The sequence below is a fragment of the Nyctibius grandis genome, chromosome 18 (assembly GCF_013368605.1).
Source record: "Nyctibius grandis isolate bNycGra1 chromosome 18, bNycGra1.pri, whole genome shotgun sequence".
In the NCBI taxonomy this organism is placed as follows: domain Eukaryota; kingdom Metazoa; phylum Chordata; class Aves; order Nyctibiiformes; family Nyctibiidae; genus Nyctibius; species Nyctibius grandis.
In genome coordinates this window covers 1,034,579-1,049,301 of record NC_090675.1, presented here as the reverse complement: position 1 = coordinate 1,049,301, position 14,723 = coordinate 1,034,579, and the positions used below count along the sequence as shown (strand labels likewise).

Here is a 14,723-nt window from a genome sequence, read left to right as displayed (position 1 = left end):
AGTATGTGGGGCTACGACGAGGGGTTTTCTTTCTTGCTAGATTTGTGTGTTGATCATGGACAGGAGAGAAAGGAGGTTGACTTGGAAACGCTCTAGGAAAAGCCACTTAGCCCGTGGTTTTCTGTATGTTAATATGCCCTGATGGACACATGTAGAAGAAGGATTGGTGAGAAGGTGTGAAGCTGACAAAATATTCATACGCAGGCTGGTAAACACCCGCTCCTGGTCCTTTACTGTACATAGTTACACAATTCATCAGTGGCATTTGCTGCAGGAACACATATTTAACTAGCACCTGTACTGCCCTCTGAAGCATTATTTCGGAGAGGGGTGCTTAAATACACGTGTGCGACTTCTACAGTGGCCTCTGGAGGACGGGGATCGCCCCGTGCCCACGCCCCGAGCCACAGCAGCGATGTCCTGTCTGGGTGCAGAGCAGCAGCCTTGGCCCGCTGCGGTTTCTGCCTGTCTGGAGCATCGTAGATGCCGCAGCCGTGTAACCCGCGGCCAAGGGGGGTGAGGTGCTCTCTGCTCGTGTCTGAAATCTGGCAGAGGTCTTTCCCTTGTCTTCGTTGTGGGTTTTCTTTAATGAGATACGGCCGACACGTTCCTTTGGAGCTATTCGTATTCTAAGACTTAAAAAATTATCCAAGACAGGCCTTGCACTTTTTTTCTTTAACTGAGAAATAAGCCCCTGGTTTTCTCTAAGCTGTTGTGTTTGTGCACCAGGATCTGTCCCAGAAGTGTCATGGCAAAACCTTGGTCAGGTTGTCCCGTACGGGGCTGATTTCCTTCAGCTGATTGTTTGCAGTGGGGAAATGGTTATGGGAACATTTTGAAGCGTGTTTGTTGAGGTTTTGTTCCCTGGTGTATGGAATTCTTTTCTCATCTCTTTCTCTTCTTTTTTTTGCGTTCAATTACATCAGATGTAATTTAACGTGGAGGTTTTGGCTTTAGATCTGACACCTCCTCTGAGCTTCTTTTTGTGCCTTCCCAAAGGCTGGTACTTCTCCCTGGGCTGGCGTTTTCATCTTCACAGCCGCTCGAGGAACTGGTTCGGTTTTTCTTATAGCTGACTTCTGTAAGCTGCTGTTGTTTTGGTGTGTGTAAAAAGGAACTAAAAAAAAAATCCTTTGAAAATGTTACAAATGACTGCAAGTTTGGTAACCACATGAAGGGGAAGGCTTGGAGAGACAGAACTTGAGCTGCGTCTTTGTGGACACACACTGTCCTTTGTGCCAAGCTTGGTTTATACTGCTTCCAGAAACCCCGGGTGAGGAAAACCATCAAACACAAGGTTCTGGGTATAGAAAACACCCCGTTTCTGTAGTGTCTTGTTACTGCCTAATCTCTGGACAGAGGCCCCTGGCCTGGAGCATCCTGGCCGCGGCTCCGGCTGTGTGGGGCGGTGGGGTTGGGCAGCCGGCAGCCCCCGGCGCTGCAGCACCCCCCAGGCCTCTCTCCTGTTTGCTCCGCGGGGCTCCGCAGAGCCTGGCTGACAGCCTGCGATTGCAGCTCAGTCAAGGCCCTTCTCGGGGTCGCCCTGGCTTCATTAACTGGGTGAGGATTAATCATATTAAGATCCTAATTGGTTGGACCATGTGTCTAACACCGTGCAGCGGCGGCGGCAGCCTGAGGTTGCTTTCCTGGCCGCGTGGGAGGGTACGGACACGATGAAGGGCTTTGGCTGCGTGCGCCGTTTCAGCCGCAGCCGGGAGCTCGGCTGTGTGACGAGCGCTGCTGGCTTCACTTGCTTAATCTCTGGTGACAGGGATGTCCAGGCAAGGTGGACACTGGGTAATTCAGGGCCTTGATAGCTAATTTGAAAGCCTCTTGCCTTAGCTGTCTTCTCCCCAAAAGCCGGCGGGGAGAAGTGCTTGTGTTTTGCTGGCTCAGCTGATGTGATGGGTGTCTCCTCTTTCCCCAGTGCCTGTGGAGCCGTGTGTGAGACGCTGCAGCCATGTCTGACTTCGTAGAAAGCGAAGCAGAGGAGTCGGAGGAGGAGTACAACCAGGATGGGGAGGTTGTGCCCAGAGTAACCAAGAAGTTCGTAGAAGAAGATGAGGATGGTGAGTCTGCCTGCCTGTTCTGAGTTTGCTGAGTTGTCTGCGTGCCTCGCTGCTCGGTTTTACATCCCATGACTCTGCAGATAGGGCGATAGCTGTGCTATAATCGCATGGCCATCTGTAAGTCGATAATCTCAGCTGTTTAAGTGCTTCCCTCCCTCAAAGTGCTTAGGTGGTTTTTATATTTGGCAATAGAAAATACACTGCCTCACCGCGGTGGGACTTGCAGTCACACAATTTGATAGTAAACAGTAAACGCAGAGGAATTCTCCCAGTGTGAGCACTCCACCTGTTCCCTCTGCAGAGAAAGCATGAGACCATGAGACAAGAAGTGGTGTTCTGGCACGAGCAGCTGGCTGGGTTCTGTGTCAGTAAGAGTGTTCCGTTAAAACTCTCTGTGTGGATAGTGTGAAGGAAGATGCTGTTTGCACAGAGCCGAGAAGGAGTCTCGGCAGATAACCAGTGGGTGAATGTCTAACACTTGCTGCTCTCCACCCCAGATGAGGAAGAGGAGGAGGAGAATCTCGATGATCAAGATGAGCAGGGGAACCTGAAAGGATTCATTAATGATGATGACGATGAGGAAGAGGAGGAGATGGAAGAAGACAGTGACTCTGGAGACTCTGAGGATAACGTTGGCCACAAAAAGAGAAAGCGCAGTAAGTTTTATGATGCTTGTTTGTAGCAGGCCATAGCGTAATGCTCTCACACTGCCCTGCCAGGGAGCAGAGCTCTCCCTCTGCCCTGGGTTCTGCACGGGCTGGGTAAGCTGTGCCCTTCTCACTGGTTGGCCTATTCCCAGATTAGTAAAGGGAGAGCGTAACTGTCTCTGCTTTCCTCTCTTAGCTTTTGATGACCGCCTGGAGGATGATGATTTTGACCTCATTGAAGAGAACTTGGGCGTTAAAGTCAAAAGAGTGAGTTGTGCTCCCGTGCTGCTGTTAATGGTGTGGTGCGGCTGGGCTCCTGCCTGGGGTGAGCGAGTGGTGCCTTCTGTCTGCTCCTGCCCTCCTGGAAAGGGAGAGATGAGCGCTTGAAGGAAGCAGGATCTCTCCCTGCCCAGGCAAATGGGAACTGGCTTCCTAGAATTTGCAAAACGCTTTCTTCTGGTTCCTAAAGTCTGCTGTACTCCTCCCTTCCCACCTCTGCAAGACCATCTCAGAAGAGCCCATCTTCCAGTAACTGTCTGCTGCATGGTGCTAACCTCAAAGTTAGTGCAAGCTATTCTGGGTTCTAAAGCTCCTTCCGTAGCACTCGCTAGAGGCACATCAAGCCAGGCTGACACTGGTGGTGACAACCTGCAAGTGACACAGGCCTCAGCAGGCAGTTCCTTTGTGTACACACTGTGCCCAATGAGCACCCACAGCACAGCTCCCGAGGGGGCGGCTCCTCTCCCCTGTGTGCCTGCGCTGTGCTGGGCTCCATCCTGCTCCCTCTGTGCAGTTGTGGCCTGGCAGAGACCACCCTGAGCTTGAGTGCCTGTGCCAGGAATGATGTGCCTGATGTGCACTGACAGGCCTGTTTGCTTGCAGCAAAAATTCAGGCGTGTGCGAAAAATGTCCGATGACGAGGATGACGAAGAGGAAGACTATGGAAAAGAAGAACATGAGAAGGAAGCCATTGCTGAAGAAATCTTCCAGGATGGTGAGGGTGAGGAGGGAGGGGAAGCTGTTGAAGCTCCTGTTGCTCCACCAGAAGAGGAAGAGGAGGAGGAGGAAGATGAATCTGGTGAGTATGGACGGTCAATTACATCCAAAGTTTGTCCTAGGGTTAAAGCACAGGAACCAAGTTAAGACTTTCTCTGAGCTATAAGTAACCAAAGGCTGTAGCCCTGTTGTGGTCGAGCTCTTGCTGGTCTGATTGGTACAATCTTCAGAATTAAATGTTTCTGGGTGGTGGGTTTAGTTTGTCTAAACCGCTTTGCCCAGAAGCACATTACGTGTGCTGAGGTGTTGAATGTCTCCTCTAAGCTGTGTCTAAAATGGAAATGCTTCAAAGAAAAGAAGTCAAGGCGCTGTTTAGTACCTAGTAGCACAGCACGTGCCTGCCCTACTTCTCTTCAGCATCAGCCCATCACCACTGCTAGTACCATACTGAAAGAGTTTCAAGAATTCTTTCTGTCTGCTCTCCAAAGCAGCAAGGCCTTTTCTGACTGCATTTTCAGTGCCCTGAGCTGCAGATAGTTGCCAGATGGCTTTGCCTGTGTCTGGAAGTTTGCTCTAGCTTGTTATTGTGGTTCAGGCTCCTGGAATGTCTGAGGCTGGTGTAGCAGATGCTGTGGGTATCTGGGCAGACTGACAGCCATCGGCAGCCTAAGTCTTGGTAGAGGCTCATAGTTGCACTGGCTGAGCTGGGCTTTATCAGAGGTACCAGTTGAATATGCGAGTGTCCTGACCACTAAATTGTTTCTCAATGTCCAGACATCGATGACTTCATTGTGGATGATGATGGACAACCTCTGAAGAAGCCAAAATGGCGAAAGAAGCTCCCTGGCTACACAGATGCGTAAGTATCGATTGGAAATTGGCCTGGAGCCTCGAAAACAGTGCTCAGCTTACTTGGGTCTTGCAACTGCAGAGTGATTCAGCTTGTGGCTGGATACCGCTGGTCTCTCTCCCCAAAGGAACCTGGTGAATTTAAACATGGAGCTTTTAGTCTGTGATTTCTTAAATGTCTGACTCCTTCCTTTCTCCCCTGGATTTTTTACAGGAATACCAAAAACAGTCCCTTAAGAGAAGTATTTGCATGTAAAGCTCAGAGCTGTGTACCTATCCATGAGTTTTTAGCCTAGGTGCAAAACTAAAGCTTAGACTTAGGTGCTCTGGCCTCCTCTGTGTGGATAGAAAGATGTTCTGTGAACTGCACCATGGGGCTGAACGATAGTTTTTTTACCTTCCAGTGCTTTGCAGGAAGCCCAGGAAATCTTTGGTGTGGACTTTGACTATGATGAGTTTGAGAAGTACAACGAGTACGATGAGGAGATGGAAGAGGAATATGAGTATGAGGATGAAGAAACCGAAGGGGAGACCCGTGTCCGGCCCAAAAAGACTGCCAAGAAGCGTGTCAGTCGGCGTAGCATCTTTGAGATGTACGAGCCGAGTGAGCTGGAGAGCAGTCACCTAACGGACCAGGACAACGAGATCCGCATTACAGACATGCCTGAGAGGTTCCAGGTGAGGGAGGAGGGTGCCGGTGTGCAGGCAGAAAGCATTTCAGCTTCCACCGAGTACAGCAGGCCTGGGACCTGCAGGACAGCTTTCTCACCTGGCTGCTGGCCAGACTTTGGCATCTCTTTTTCCCTCTTTGAAGATCCCACCTGTCAAATGTGTAGGCTAAAACTCTGCATTCAAACATATCAGTGACACTGTGAACTCTTCTAGCTGTGCAAGCCCGTTTTTAGCACTGGTCATAGTTTCTCTTTGGCCACTGGGTGCCAGTGTCGCACTCCTGGGAGTGCTGCAGGGCTTGTGCTCTGCTGAGATGTCCTTTATGCTGGATGCTGTTAATAATCCCGTGAGTTGTATCTCTGGATAGCAAGGGTGAAGCTGCAGTGCCGGAGAAGGTTTGCTGGGGTTTTCTAGCCTGTCCGTATGCCAGCCAACACGTAACTGTTCCATACAAGGTGTTTCTGTAACACACTTTAATCCAAGCAATTGGGACTTACACTGCTCTCGGTGTGGAGTCCAGTTTGTGCTGCTAGGAATCTTTCTGGTGTCTCGCATTTTTGTCTTAGTTTTACCCTGTAATCAGATTTTCCCTGAACAGTCCGTGTTCTTCCATCTCCCATAAGTGTCTGTTAACGTAATTCTGTGCAGAGGTTTGTTACCCTCCTTTGGGCCGTCTGAAGCTGCCAGCTTTTCAGAGGGACCTTTTTTCCCATGCCAGTGTGCACAGCACAAGGGAACGCTGTGTGTAATGTCTTCTGGCCATGTGTGGCCTGTTCAGACATTTTGTCGTCTTCACGGATGTCAGTGATGGTTAGAGCAGGCCTTCTGAAAGAGAATTGGCTGGGACCAAATGTCCAGAGAGGGTGTGGAGCTGCTTTATGTTCTGTTATTCTATGGCTGCAGCAAGTAAAGTGATAACAAGGCTAGATCAGGCACAGAGAGATTGGAAGAGAGGATGTAGCTGCAGAGGGTTTGGGAGTCTGGGAGGAAGTGAGGGTACGCTGGCTTGACCATCAGGGAACTTTTTGCACCATTGCAGGCCTTTCCACACCCTCTGACAGAATTGTTGGCTGCCTTTACCTAGTATAAAGCTGATGCAGGTTTCTTGTGTGCTCAGTAGATGCAGACATTGAAGTGCTACCCTCAACAAAGCTCTGTGGGTGGGAGAGGTACCGAGACCCCTTAAGCAACTGCAGCTCAAAACAATAATTTCCAGGCTTCTTGAAGACATGGCAGCGCAAGCCCTGGTGTTGCACATGCCTCTGCTCATCCTGTTGTCTTTTCACAGTTGCGATCCATCCCGGTGAAGAGTGCTGAAGATGATGAGCTGGAGGAGGAAGCTGAGTGGATTTACAGGAACGCATTTGCGACACCCACCATCTCCTTGCAGGTAAAAGACTATGCCTGGGACTTCTGTCCTAAGAGGACTTGAAGGTGCTGCAGATTTCCAGCCTGGAGACATTGTTCCAGGAGTCTGCTCAGAGGAATGTGGTGCCCAATATACCTTCCTGATTTTCTGGTTTGGGGCGGGTCATTTAGCACGCACACGTCTTCATTTTTGCATCCATAAAACGGGACAAAAAGGAACACAGAGAAGTTGCAAGAATAATTGTCAAGAATGATTGAAAGATCTCTGAGCCACTGTGCACTTCGGGCTAAACTAGTATTAGCCATGTTCTGCTTTTAACTGTTGATTATCTTGAGCAGATGCTGCTTTAACCATCAGTTCCCTTTAAGCCAGTCAGGGCTAAGATGCTTTTCTGTGGTCTAAAATTAGACCATGTAGCTAAGCCGGCACTCCCAGCTAACAAAAGGACCACCATTTTCCAGCCTTCGCCTGGGCTGGTCTTTTTGGGGTCAGCTCAGGAATACGATCAACACAATGTGTTTCTCCTTTTAGGAAAGTTCTGACTACCTCGACCGTGGACAAGCCAGCAGCAGCTTCAGCCGCAAGGGGCCCAGCACCATCCAGAAGATTAAAGAAGCCCTGAATTTCATGAGAAATCAACATTTTGAGGTAATTCACATCTCAGCTTCGTTGCCAAGAATTCGTTTTGCCACAGGAGAGGCAACCAGGTAGCAAAATGCAGCTTCATCGGAATGTGCAGCTCATCTTATGTGGGTTGTGGCCACATGGGTTTTTAAGGCCTGTTTGATGGGGCTGCTGTCATCGTATTTCCCTGATCCTGGAAAAACTGATGCTAAATGAGATAGAGGAATTTCAGAGTATCCTGAGCCTGCTTAGTCCGTTCAACCTGTTCTCTGAGGTGTTGCCTGATGTTGCAGAAGCTCTTTGGTCTATGTAATGTATTCTTTGGTGGAACAGTCTCAAGAGCTGGGCATGGCTTGGTACATGTCCCACACTGCTGCCCTGTTAGCTTGTTCTCCCACATGGAGCAGAAGCACTCTCTGGACTCCTGGCTGCCAGGAGCAGCCCAGTCTCCTGCTCGGTGATGCTGAGTCTTATTTCTGACCCAGGTCCCATTCATCGCCTTCTACAGAAAGGAGTATGTGGAGCCAGAGCTGCACGTCAATGACCTGTGGAGGGTCTGGCAGTGGGATGAGAAGGTGAGGAGCGTTTTCATTGCTTGTTACCCCACCAACATTTAACATGTCTTCCCACCTAGCCTGATACTTGCAGCAGGTTTTGTTTTGGCTGTGAAGACCTTGTGTGCTTTTTTTACCCATGGGGTTTTTTGCATGTTTGCTTTCGTGTGGTGGTAAAGGGTTATCTGACAAAAGAGGGTTCAGAACAGTCCTTCCTCTTGACCAAGTTTCTTTTGTGTAGTGACATTTCCTGCAAGGAGTGCAGGTTCCTTCTCTACTATGAGGTAGATCCAAACCTTGATTTATTTTTTTCTGTTAATACAATCCATTTCTGAAATGAGACGTGCCACATGTGTCGCATCTGAGCTTGGCTGTGGATGAAGATTTTGACAGTTATTTTTATATGACAAATATCCCAAGATCCTGGGAGCCCCTGTTTGGGAAGGGAGAAGTCAGATGTGACACACAGCTACGGTGCATTTCACTGGAGATCTTTGTTCTCATATTAGTGGACCCAGCTGAAGATCCGCAAGCAGAACCTGACACGTCTGTTTGAGAAGATGCAGGCCTATCAGTATGAACAAATCTCTGCTGACCCAGACAAGCCACTGGCGGATGGAATAAGGGCCCTGGATACTACTGACATGGAGAGGTATGGTGCCATGACTTTCTAATATTCATTCCAAAGCGACTTAAAATGTGCATTAACTTGCCCAGACAGCACAGGCTCTCTGGCCACTGCAGTGCATTGACTTTAGCCTCCCCACAAAGCCAGTAATGAGAAATATTTATAACTCTTTTGGAAGATGAGCCCAAGCGCTCCCTCTGCCTGCCCTGCCCCAGAGCAGGTTCCTTGAGCGCTCTGACCACGGCTCAGCTGCAAGCAGGGTGTAACGTGCTGGCTTTGCATGCCGCAGGCTGAAGGACGTGCAGTCCATGGACGAGCTGAAGGACGTGTATAATCACTTCCTGCTGTACTATGGGCGAGACATTCCCAAGATGCAGAACGCTGCCAAAGCTGCTCGAAAGAAGCAAAAGCGTATCCGAGAGGATGGTGAAGAGGAGGAAGGTTTGTCCCCGGATTTGATAGTCTCCTAATTGTGCGCTGGTTGAAAGTCCTAGTTCAAGAGAACAGTAAGAAAGTTTGTTGAAAAGCCCGTGTGTTTGCACAGAGCATCTCGGCTGTTCACGTCTATCTGAAGTTAGGCCCAGGTCTTCCAGGCATCTCTAAACATTCTTAAAGTGTGCCACACAAGGGGCTGCTTTTCTGGTGGACTAAATACCACCCCTCACGTCAGGGGCCAAAGCAAGGATCAGCCACCTTGATGTGTGTTTTAACGTGCAACCCAGAGATACTGCTATTAAACCTGCAAAAGAGTGAGACTGAAGAGAAGATAACATTTTCAGGGTGTTTTTCTAACCCTGAATAATTTTAAGGCTACTGTGACCTTTGAGATGTGCTTGTGGAATTTAGGGACTGTTGCACAGGATAGGTTGTGTTTGATCCCTTCGCTGTGCTTCTGACACGCTGCAGCTGTCTGGGTGCCTCTGTAAAGAGGCCTCACTAAACATATCCTTCCCGTAGGTGACGGGGAGGATGCCGAAGATGATGAGCAGAAAGGGCCCGAGCTGAAGCAGGCGTCCCGTCGGGATATGTACACCATCTGTCAAACAGCTGGGCTGGGTAAGGGCTGCGCTTCATCACGCTGAGCTTGCCATGTGTTGTGCCCTAACCCACACGCTCTTCTGGATGGTGTGGCTTACCTGTAGAAGGAGGGCTGGTAGTTTTGCTCAGACTAAGCTCCAATACCGTTCTCCTCATTATTTTTGTGGTTGGGTTTTTTTCTAACCAGATGGCCTGGCTAAGAAGTTTGGTCTGACACCTGAGCAGTTTGGAGAGAATCTCCGAGACAGTTACCAGCGTCACGAGACAGAGCAGTTCCCTGCAGAGCCCCTGGAGCTGGCCAAGGATTATGTGTGTAGGTCAGTGCGTGGGGATCCTGGTGCAGGTCCTGCAGATGTGACTCAGGGGAGGGGATCCAGGAGCATTCTCAAGTCCTAAGCGTTCCTGTTGCCTTTTTGCTTTTAGTCAATTCCCAAGCCCTGAAGCTGTGCTGGAAGGAGCCCGGTACATGGTGGCTTTGCAGATAGCCAGGGAGCCTTTGGTCAGGCAGGTCCTGAGACAAACTTTCCAAGAAAGAGCTAAAATCAACATTTCACCAACCAAAAAGGGGAAGAAGGTAAGGAAGGGAGCTCTGACTCTGTGGGTGGATTCAGGGAAGGATCTAAATAACACACAAATGCTCATTTTTGCATGTGAAAACTTCTCCCATGTCAGTGGCAACTCTGAATAAATCTTAGAGCAGCCTGTGAGCTGGGCTGTTGCAGAGGCCAGCTCAGCAGTGTGCTGCATTTTTAGTCTCAGCGTTTAATCAGACCCGATTCTTGCTGTTGAGATGTTGCCTTCAGTTATTGGAACAGTCTGTGTTTCTCTGGGACTGGGAATGAATTCCACCGTGTCCTGCTGGGGAAGGAAATGCAGACTGGCAGGCGTAGGGGTGAGGGGGTATTGAATACAAACCATTGTCTGCTACAGTGTACAGAAGGGTCTGTCGTCATGAGTGCCCTGCATGCATGCTGACTGTCTCTCCTCTCTCCCAGGATATTGATGAAGCCCACTATGCCTATTCCTTTAAATACTTGAAGAACAAGCCTGTGAAGGAGCTGCGAGATGACCAGTTCCTGAAAATGAGCCTGGCAGAGGAGGAGGCACTGCTCACTATAGACATCAGCATTGACATGAAAGGAGTGGAGGGGTGAGTCCTCACTGGCTGTGCCATCCGTGCCTTGGCAGAGCTTGTTTGTCCAGTGCTGCTGTGCTGTTAGAGCTCCTCTTGTAACCCACACTGCTCCTGGAAGTCATGGCCTGGTGGTTTCCTGCACCTTAAAGCCAAGCAGCCTCTCAGGGTCTTGATTTTTTCTTCATCTTAATGAAAACTTTAGAAGACGTGTGGCTTATTCGTTTGAAGGCAAACTCTGAAGCCTTTAGGATTTTTGTGAAAGATGCTTGTCTCCCAACCACCCTCACTGTGTGGCTCCTTGGTTCGTTCCCTGCACATCTGAGCAGCCACACTGTGCAATATGGGTGTGCTGGAATGGCTGTGGGTGCCCCGTGTTGCACTGATCAGGGCTCTCTGTGCAGCCAGCGTGACGTTCAGCTGCAGGCTGTCTAGCTGCATAGCTTTTGCGGCTAAAGGAGTGTTTGATTGGGAGGATTGGCTCTTCTCTAAATTTTCTAGGTAGCTCACGAAATCTGAGGTGCCACTGTCCCATCCCTGTGCAGGAATCTGCCAGTGGTGGTGTCGGTGCAGGTGTCTGTAGCCCTTCTGTATCTCCTCCTCTCATTTCTTGCAGTTATGGCAGTGACCAGACGTACTTTGAGGAAATCAAACAGTTCTATTACCGGGATGAGTTCAGCCACCAGGTGCAAGAGTGGAATCGGCAGCGTACGATGGCCATTGAGCGGTCCCTCAACCAGTTTCTCTACGTGCAGATGGCTAAAGAGTTGAAGAACAAGCTGCTGGTGGAGGCCAAGGAGTATGTCCTCAAGGTGAGATGGGGGACAGGTGGGTTTGAGTCAGAGCTAGGGTTACAAATGCTAACAGTCCTGCGGCGTGCTGCGGAGAGCTACTGACAGGCCATACACAGGCATTTGGGAAGGAGGAGGAGGCAGGCAGGGGTCTGAATCTGGTCCTTTGACAAGGATGGAATGAAGAGCAGATGCCTCAGTGGGAGGGAAGATGGGCTCTGTGGTTCTGGAGAGCTGTTCCCCGTCCTGGCAGAATATGCTGTCTTGCTGCCTTGGACAGTCCATGACCTTCGCTCTGGAGAAGGGCGATGCCAAAGCACCTGCAGTGGATTTTCTCACTCCTCTCTCCTGTGTTCTACCAGGCTTGCAGCCGGAAGCTGTACAACTGGCTGAAAGTAGCTTCATACCGTCACGATCAGCAAGCGGAGGAAGATGATGATTTCATGGATGAAAACCAAGGGAAGGGGATTCGGGTGCTGGGCATTGCATTTTCCTCAGCCAGGTAGGAGGGAAGGAATTGCCTCTGGATCCACGCTCAGCTTTAGCAGTCCTCCGTGTCTTGAGTGATCTCTGTTTCACAGGGACCACCCCGTGTTTTGCGCCCTCGTTAATGGAGAGGGTGAGGTTACAGACTTCCTCCGATTGCCACATTTCACAAAGAGAAGGAACGCCTGGCGTGAGGAAGAGAGGGAAAAGAAGGTGAGCCTCGGTGCAGCTATTGTCGAGATGAACGTCTGCACGTTGCTTTTGGTACCATGCGATCCCCTGTGGGTTGGCAGTGTTTAAGGCCAGAGTGGATGAGGCTTTGAGCAACCTGGTCTAGTGGAAAGGTGTCCCTGCCTGTGGCAGGGGGGTTGGAACTAGATGATCTTTAAGGTCCCTTCCAACCCAAACCATTCTGTGATTCTAAGAACAGTCAGTCTGAAGACAGCTCAGGTGCAAGGCCTGTGGAGAAGGCATTTAGCCATGGTCATGTCATGGTGACAGATCAGGGTGGCAGAGGAGGAGGATTTGCCCTTGGAAATAGGAACCCAGGACTGGTAGCTAGCTCAGTACAGAAACCCTCTAGCTTTTCTACTCTGACCTGCCTCACTTTTCTTTCCAGGCCCAGGATATTGAAACCTTGAAAAAATTCCTCCTGAACAAGAAGCCTCACGTGGTGACAATTGCAGGCGAGAACAGGTCAGTCTTTGTGTTCCTTCCACATCCCAGTCTCTTTGCAGTCCTCTCCTCGTGCCTGTCCATGTTGCACCGTTTCTGCCCGTGGTGTGGTACCCACTGGGGTTATCTCCCTAAGTGGTTCCAGCAGCCACCTTTGCACTCTCCCCTCAATCCCCTTGGCTGTCTCTCCCTAGGGATGCTCAGATGCTGATGGAGGATGTAAAGAGAATTGTTCATGAGCTGGATCAAGGGCAGCAGCTGTCCTCTATCGGAGTGGAGCTGGTGGATAATGAACTGGCCATCCTCTACATGAACAGCAAGAAGTCTGAGGTGAACCTTCTGTTATTCCAGCTGTCCCTTAGTCTGTCACTCATTTGTGCTGTCTCATCCTCCATTTGTTGCCCTGGCCCTGCCTTCTGTCATCCGCTGCCTCAAGTAATCCATCTACCTAGTGGTGCACTGATCTTTGGGTCAAGGCAAAACGTCTTATTTAGGCTTCCCTGAGGAGATCAGCACCAGCAGATGGACAAAGTAGATATTGATACAGTCTGAAATGAATCTTGCTCAGCTGAGTGGACGGGGTTGTTTCATTCCTAGTTGCAGCAGAGTTCCTTGGGGCCTTTGACCTCAGCTCTCTTTGTCCTGAGCACCAAATGCTTCTCTTATTCCAGTCTTTGTCTGATGTGTCTTTGCTACTTGTGCTACAAATTGTGAAAACGCCGCCAGGATTTTCCCTGATTCTCTGGCCTCTTGCAGAATGAGTTCCGGGATTACCCACCTCTGCTGCGTCAAGCCGTCTCCCTCGCTCGCCGCATTCAGGACCCCCTCATAGAGTTTGCCCAGGTCTGCAGCTCCGATGAGGATATTCTCTGCCTAAAACTCCACCCTCTGCAGGTAACTTTGCCTTGTGGGATCCTTCTCTGCAAGAGAAAGTGGCCTGGGAGGCCTGGGACAGTTTGCTGCCAAAGAAAAGTATTCCAGGTTGAACTGGTGCAAGTTCTGCCTGTTCTATGCCATATTCAGGCTACACAGCACCTTTTTTCTGCCTCCTTCAGCTCATCTGCCTCCTGCTTTTAGGGGTGTTCTCAGGGGTAACTCTGAGGTGCAGTACAGCTCCTGAGAGCCAGTCTGTTGTGTTTGGCTCAGCTTGCTTACGGCGAAGTGTTGCATGCATCTCCTTGCGAGGCTAACGCCTCTCCTTCCTGTCAGGAACATGTGGTGAAGGAGGAGCTGCTGAATGCCCTCTACTGCGAATTCATAAACCGCGTGAACGAGGTGGGAGTGGATGTCAATCGGGCGATTGCTCACCCTCACAGCCAGGCTTTGCTGCAGTATGTCTGTGGCCTGGGACCACGCAAAGGCACTCATCTGCTAAAGGTAAGGAGGCTTCTGTGCCTGCCTACAAAAACAGTGCATCACCAGTCCTGTGCGAGCTGGCCTGTGTTGGTATGAGCTGAGCCAGGGTCCCGTGTGCCAGAGGTAGCTGACAGCTCCGTTGATGTGTGTTTTAGTCTGTTATCTCACTGCGCCTGACCCCGAAGCTGTGCATGGACTTAGGTCCTTGATAGACCCAAGCAACTCAGCAGCTCTGTCAATCCCAGCTGGCTCCCGACCACACAGGAACAGATGCACTATTGCAGTATCAAGACGCCTCCGTGCTGTAGAAAACACAAGGCAAAAAGCCAGCGCTTTTCCTGAGTGTTGGAGCTGTTCCACGAGGAGTCATCTCTTTTCATACAATGTTGAGATACAGGCAGGGGGCAAGTCTGAGGTGTGATTGGTTATGTCAGATGCTTTGAACACTGCAGTGTGTGGTGTGAGTCCTATGGAGCACCCTTGTGTCTGAATAGCAGGGTTTATACTGTTACGTCTTTCTCCAGATCTTAAAACAAAACAACACGCGTCTGGAGAACAGGACCCAGCTGGTTACGATGTGTCACATGGGACCCAAGGTGTTTATCAACTGCGCCGGCTTCATCAAAATCGACACAGCATCGCTGGGCGATAGGTGAGTATTGGGCTGCGCTCGATGTCGTACGGGGTATGGAATTAGCATGAGCAACAGGCTGAAGCAATCTTGTCCCGTGGAGCCCGTGTTCCCAGGAGTTTGTGTGGCCTGTCTGATTTCTGGCCAAGTTCAGGTATTGCTGGTTATTAATCTGATTCTTAAGGGCAGCTAAACTCGCACAGCAA

At 50.1% G+C, this 14,723-nt stretch overlaps 1 protein-coding gene across 2 annotated transcripts in view; it reads left to right on the top strand.

Annotated features, from left to right (window-relative positions):
* The window catches only part of SUPT6H (SPT6 homolog, histone chaperone and transcription elongation factor), a 29,660-nt gene that overhangs the window by 3,933 nt on the left and 11,004 nt on the right, over positions 1-14,723 (top strand). For both annotated transcript variants that reach the window (XM_068415569.1, XM_068415568.1), the window contains exons 2-24: positions 1,928-2,069; positions 2,567-2,725; positions 2,913-2,983; positions 3,599-3,794; positions 4,487-4,571; positions 4,966-5,239; positions 6,522-6,623; positions 7,134-7,250; positions 7,712-7,801; positions 8,290-8,432; positions 8,698-8,849; positions 9,366-9,464; positions 9,634-9,763; positions 9,870-10,020; positions 10,442-10,596; positions 11,195-11,390; positions 11,732-11,871; positions 11,951-12,068; positions 12,475-12,551; positions 12,725-12,860; positions 13,287-13,424; positions 13,740-13,907; positions 14,411-14,538. In XM_068415569.1, the coding sequence (XP_068271670.1) occupies positions 1,961-2,069; positions 2,567-2,725; positions 2,913-2,983; positions 3,599-3,794; positions 4,487-4,571; positions 4,966-5,239; positions 6,522-6,623; positions 7,134-7,250; positions 7,712-7,801; positions 8,290-8,432; positions 8,698-8,849; positions 9,366-9,464; positions 9,634-9,763; positions 9,870-10,020; positions 10,442-10,596; positions 11,195-11,390; positions 11,732-11,871; positions 11,951-12,068; positions 12,475-12,551; positions 12,725-12,860; positions 13,287-13,424; positions 13,740-13,907; positions 14,411-14,538 (3,134 nt within the window). In that variant the 5' untranslated portion in view covers positions 1,928-1,960. The remainder of the gene's footprint in view (positions 1-1,927; positions 2,070-2,566; positions 2,726-2,912; positions 2,984-3,598; positions 3,795-4,486; positions 4,572-4,965; positions 5,240-6,521; positions 6,624-7,133; positions 7,251-7,711; positions 7,802-8,289; positions 8,433-8,697; positions 8,850-9,365; positions 9,465-9,633; positions 9,764-9,869; positions 10,021-10,441; positions 10,597-11,194; positions 11,391-11,731; positions 11,872-11,950; positions 12,069-12,474; positions 12,552-12,724; positions 12,861-13,286; positions 13,425-13,739; positions 13,908-14,410; positions 14,539-14,723) is intronic.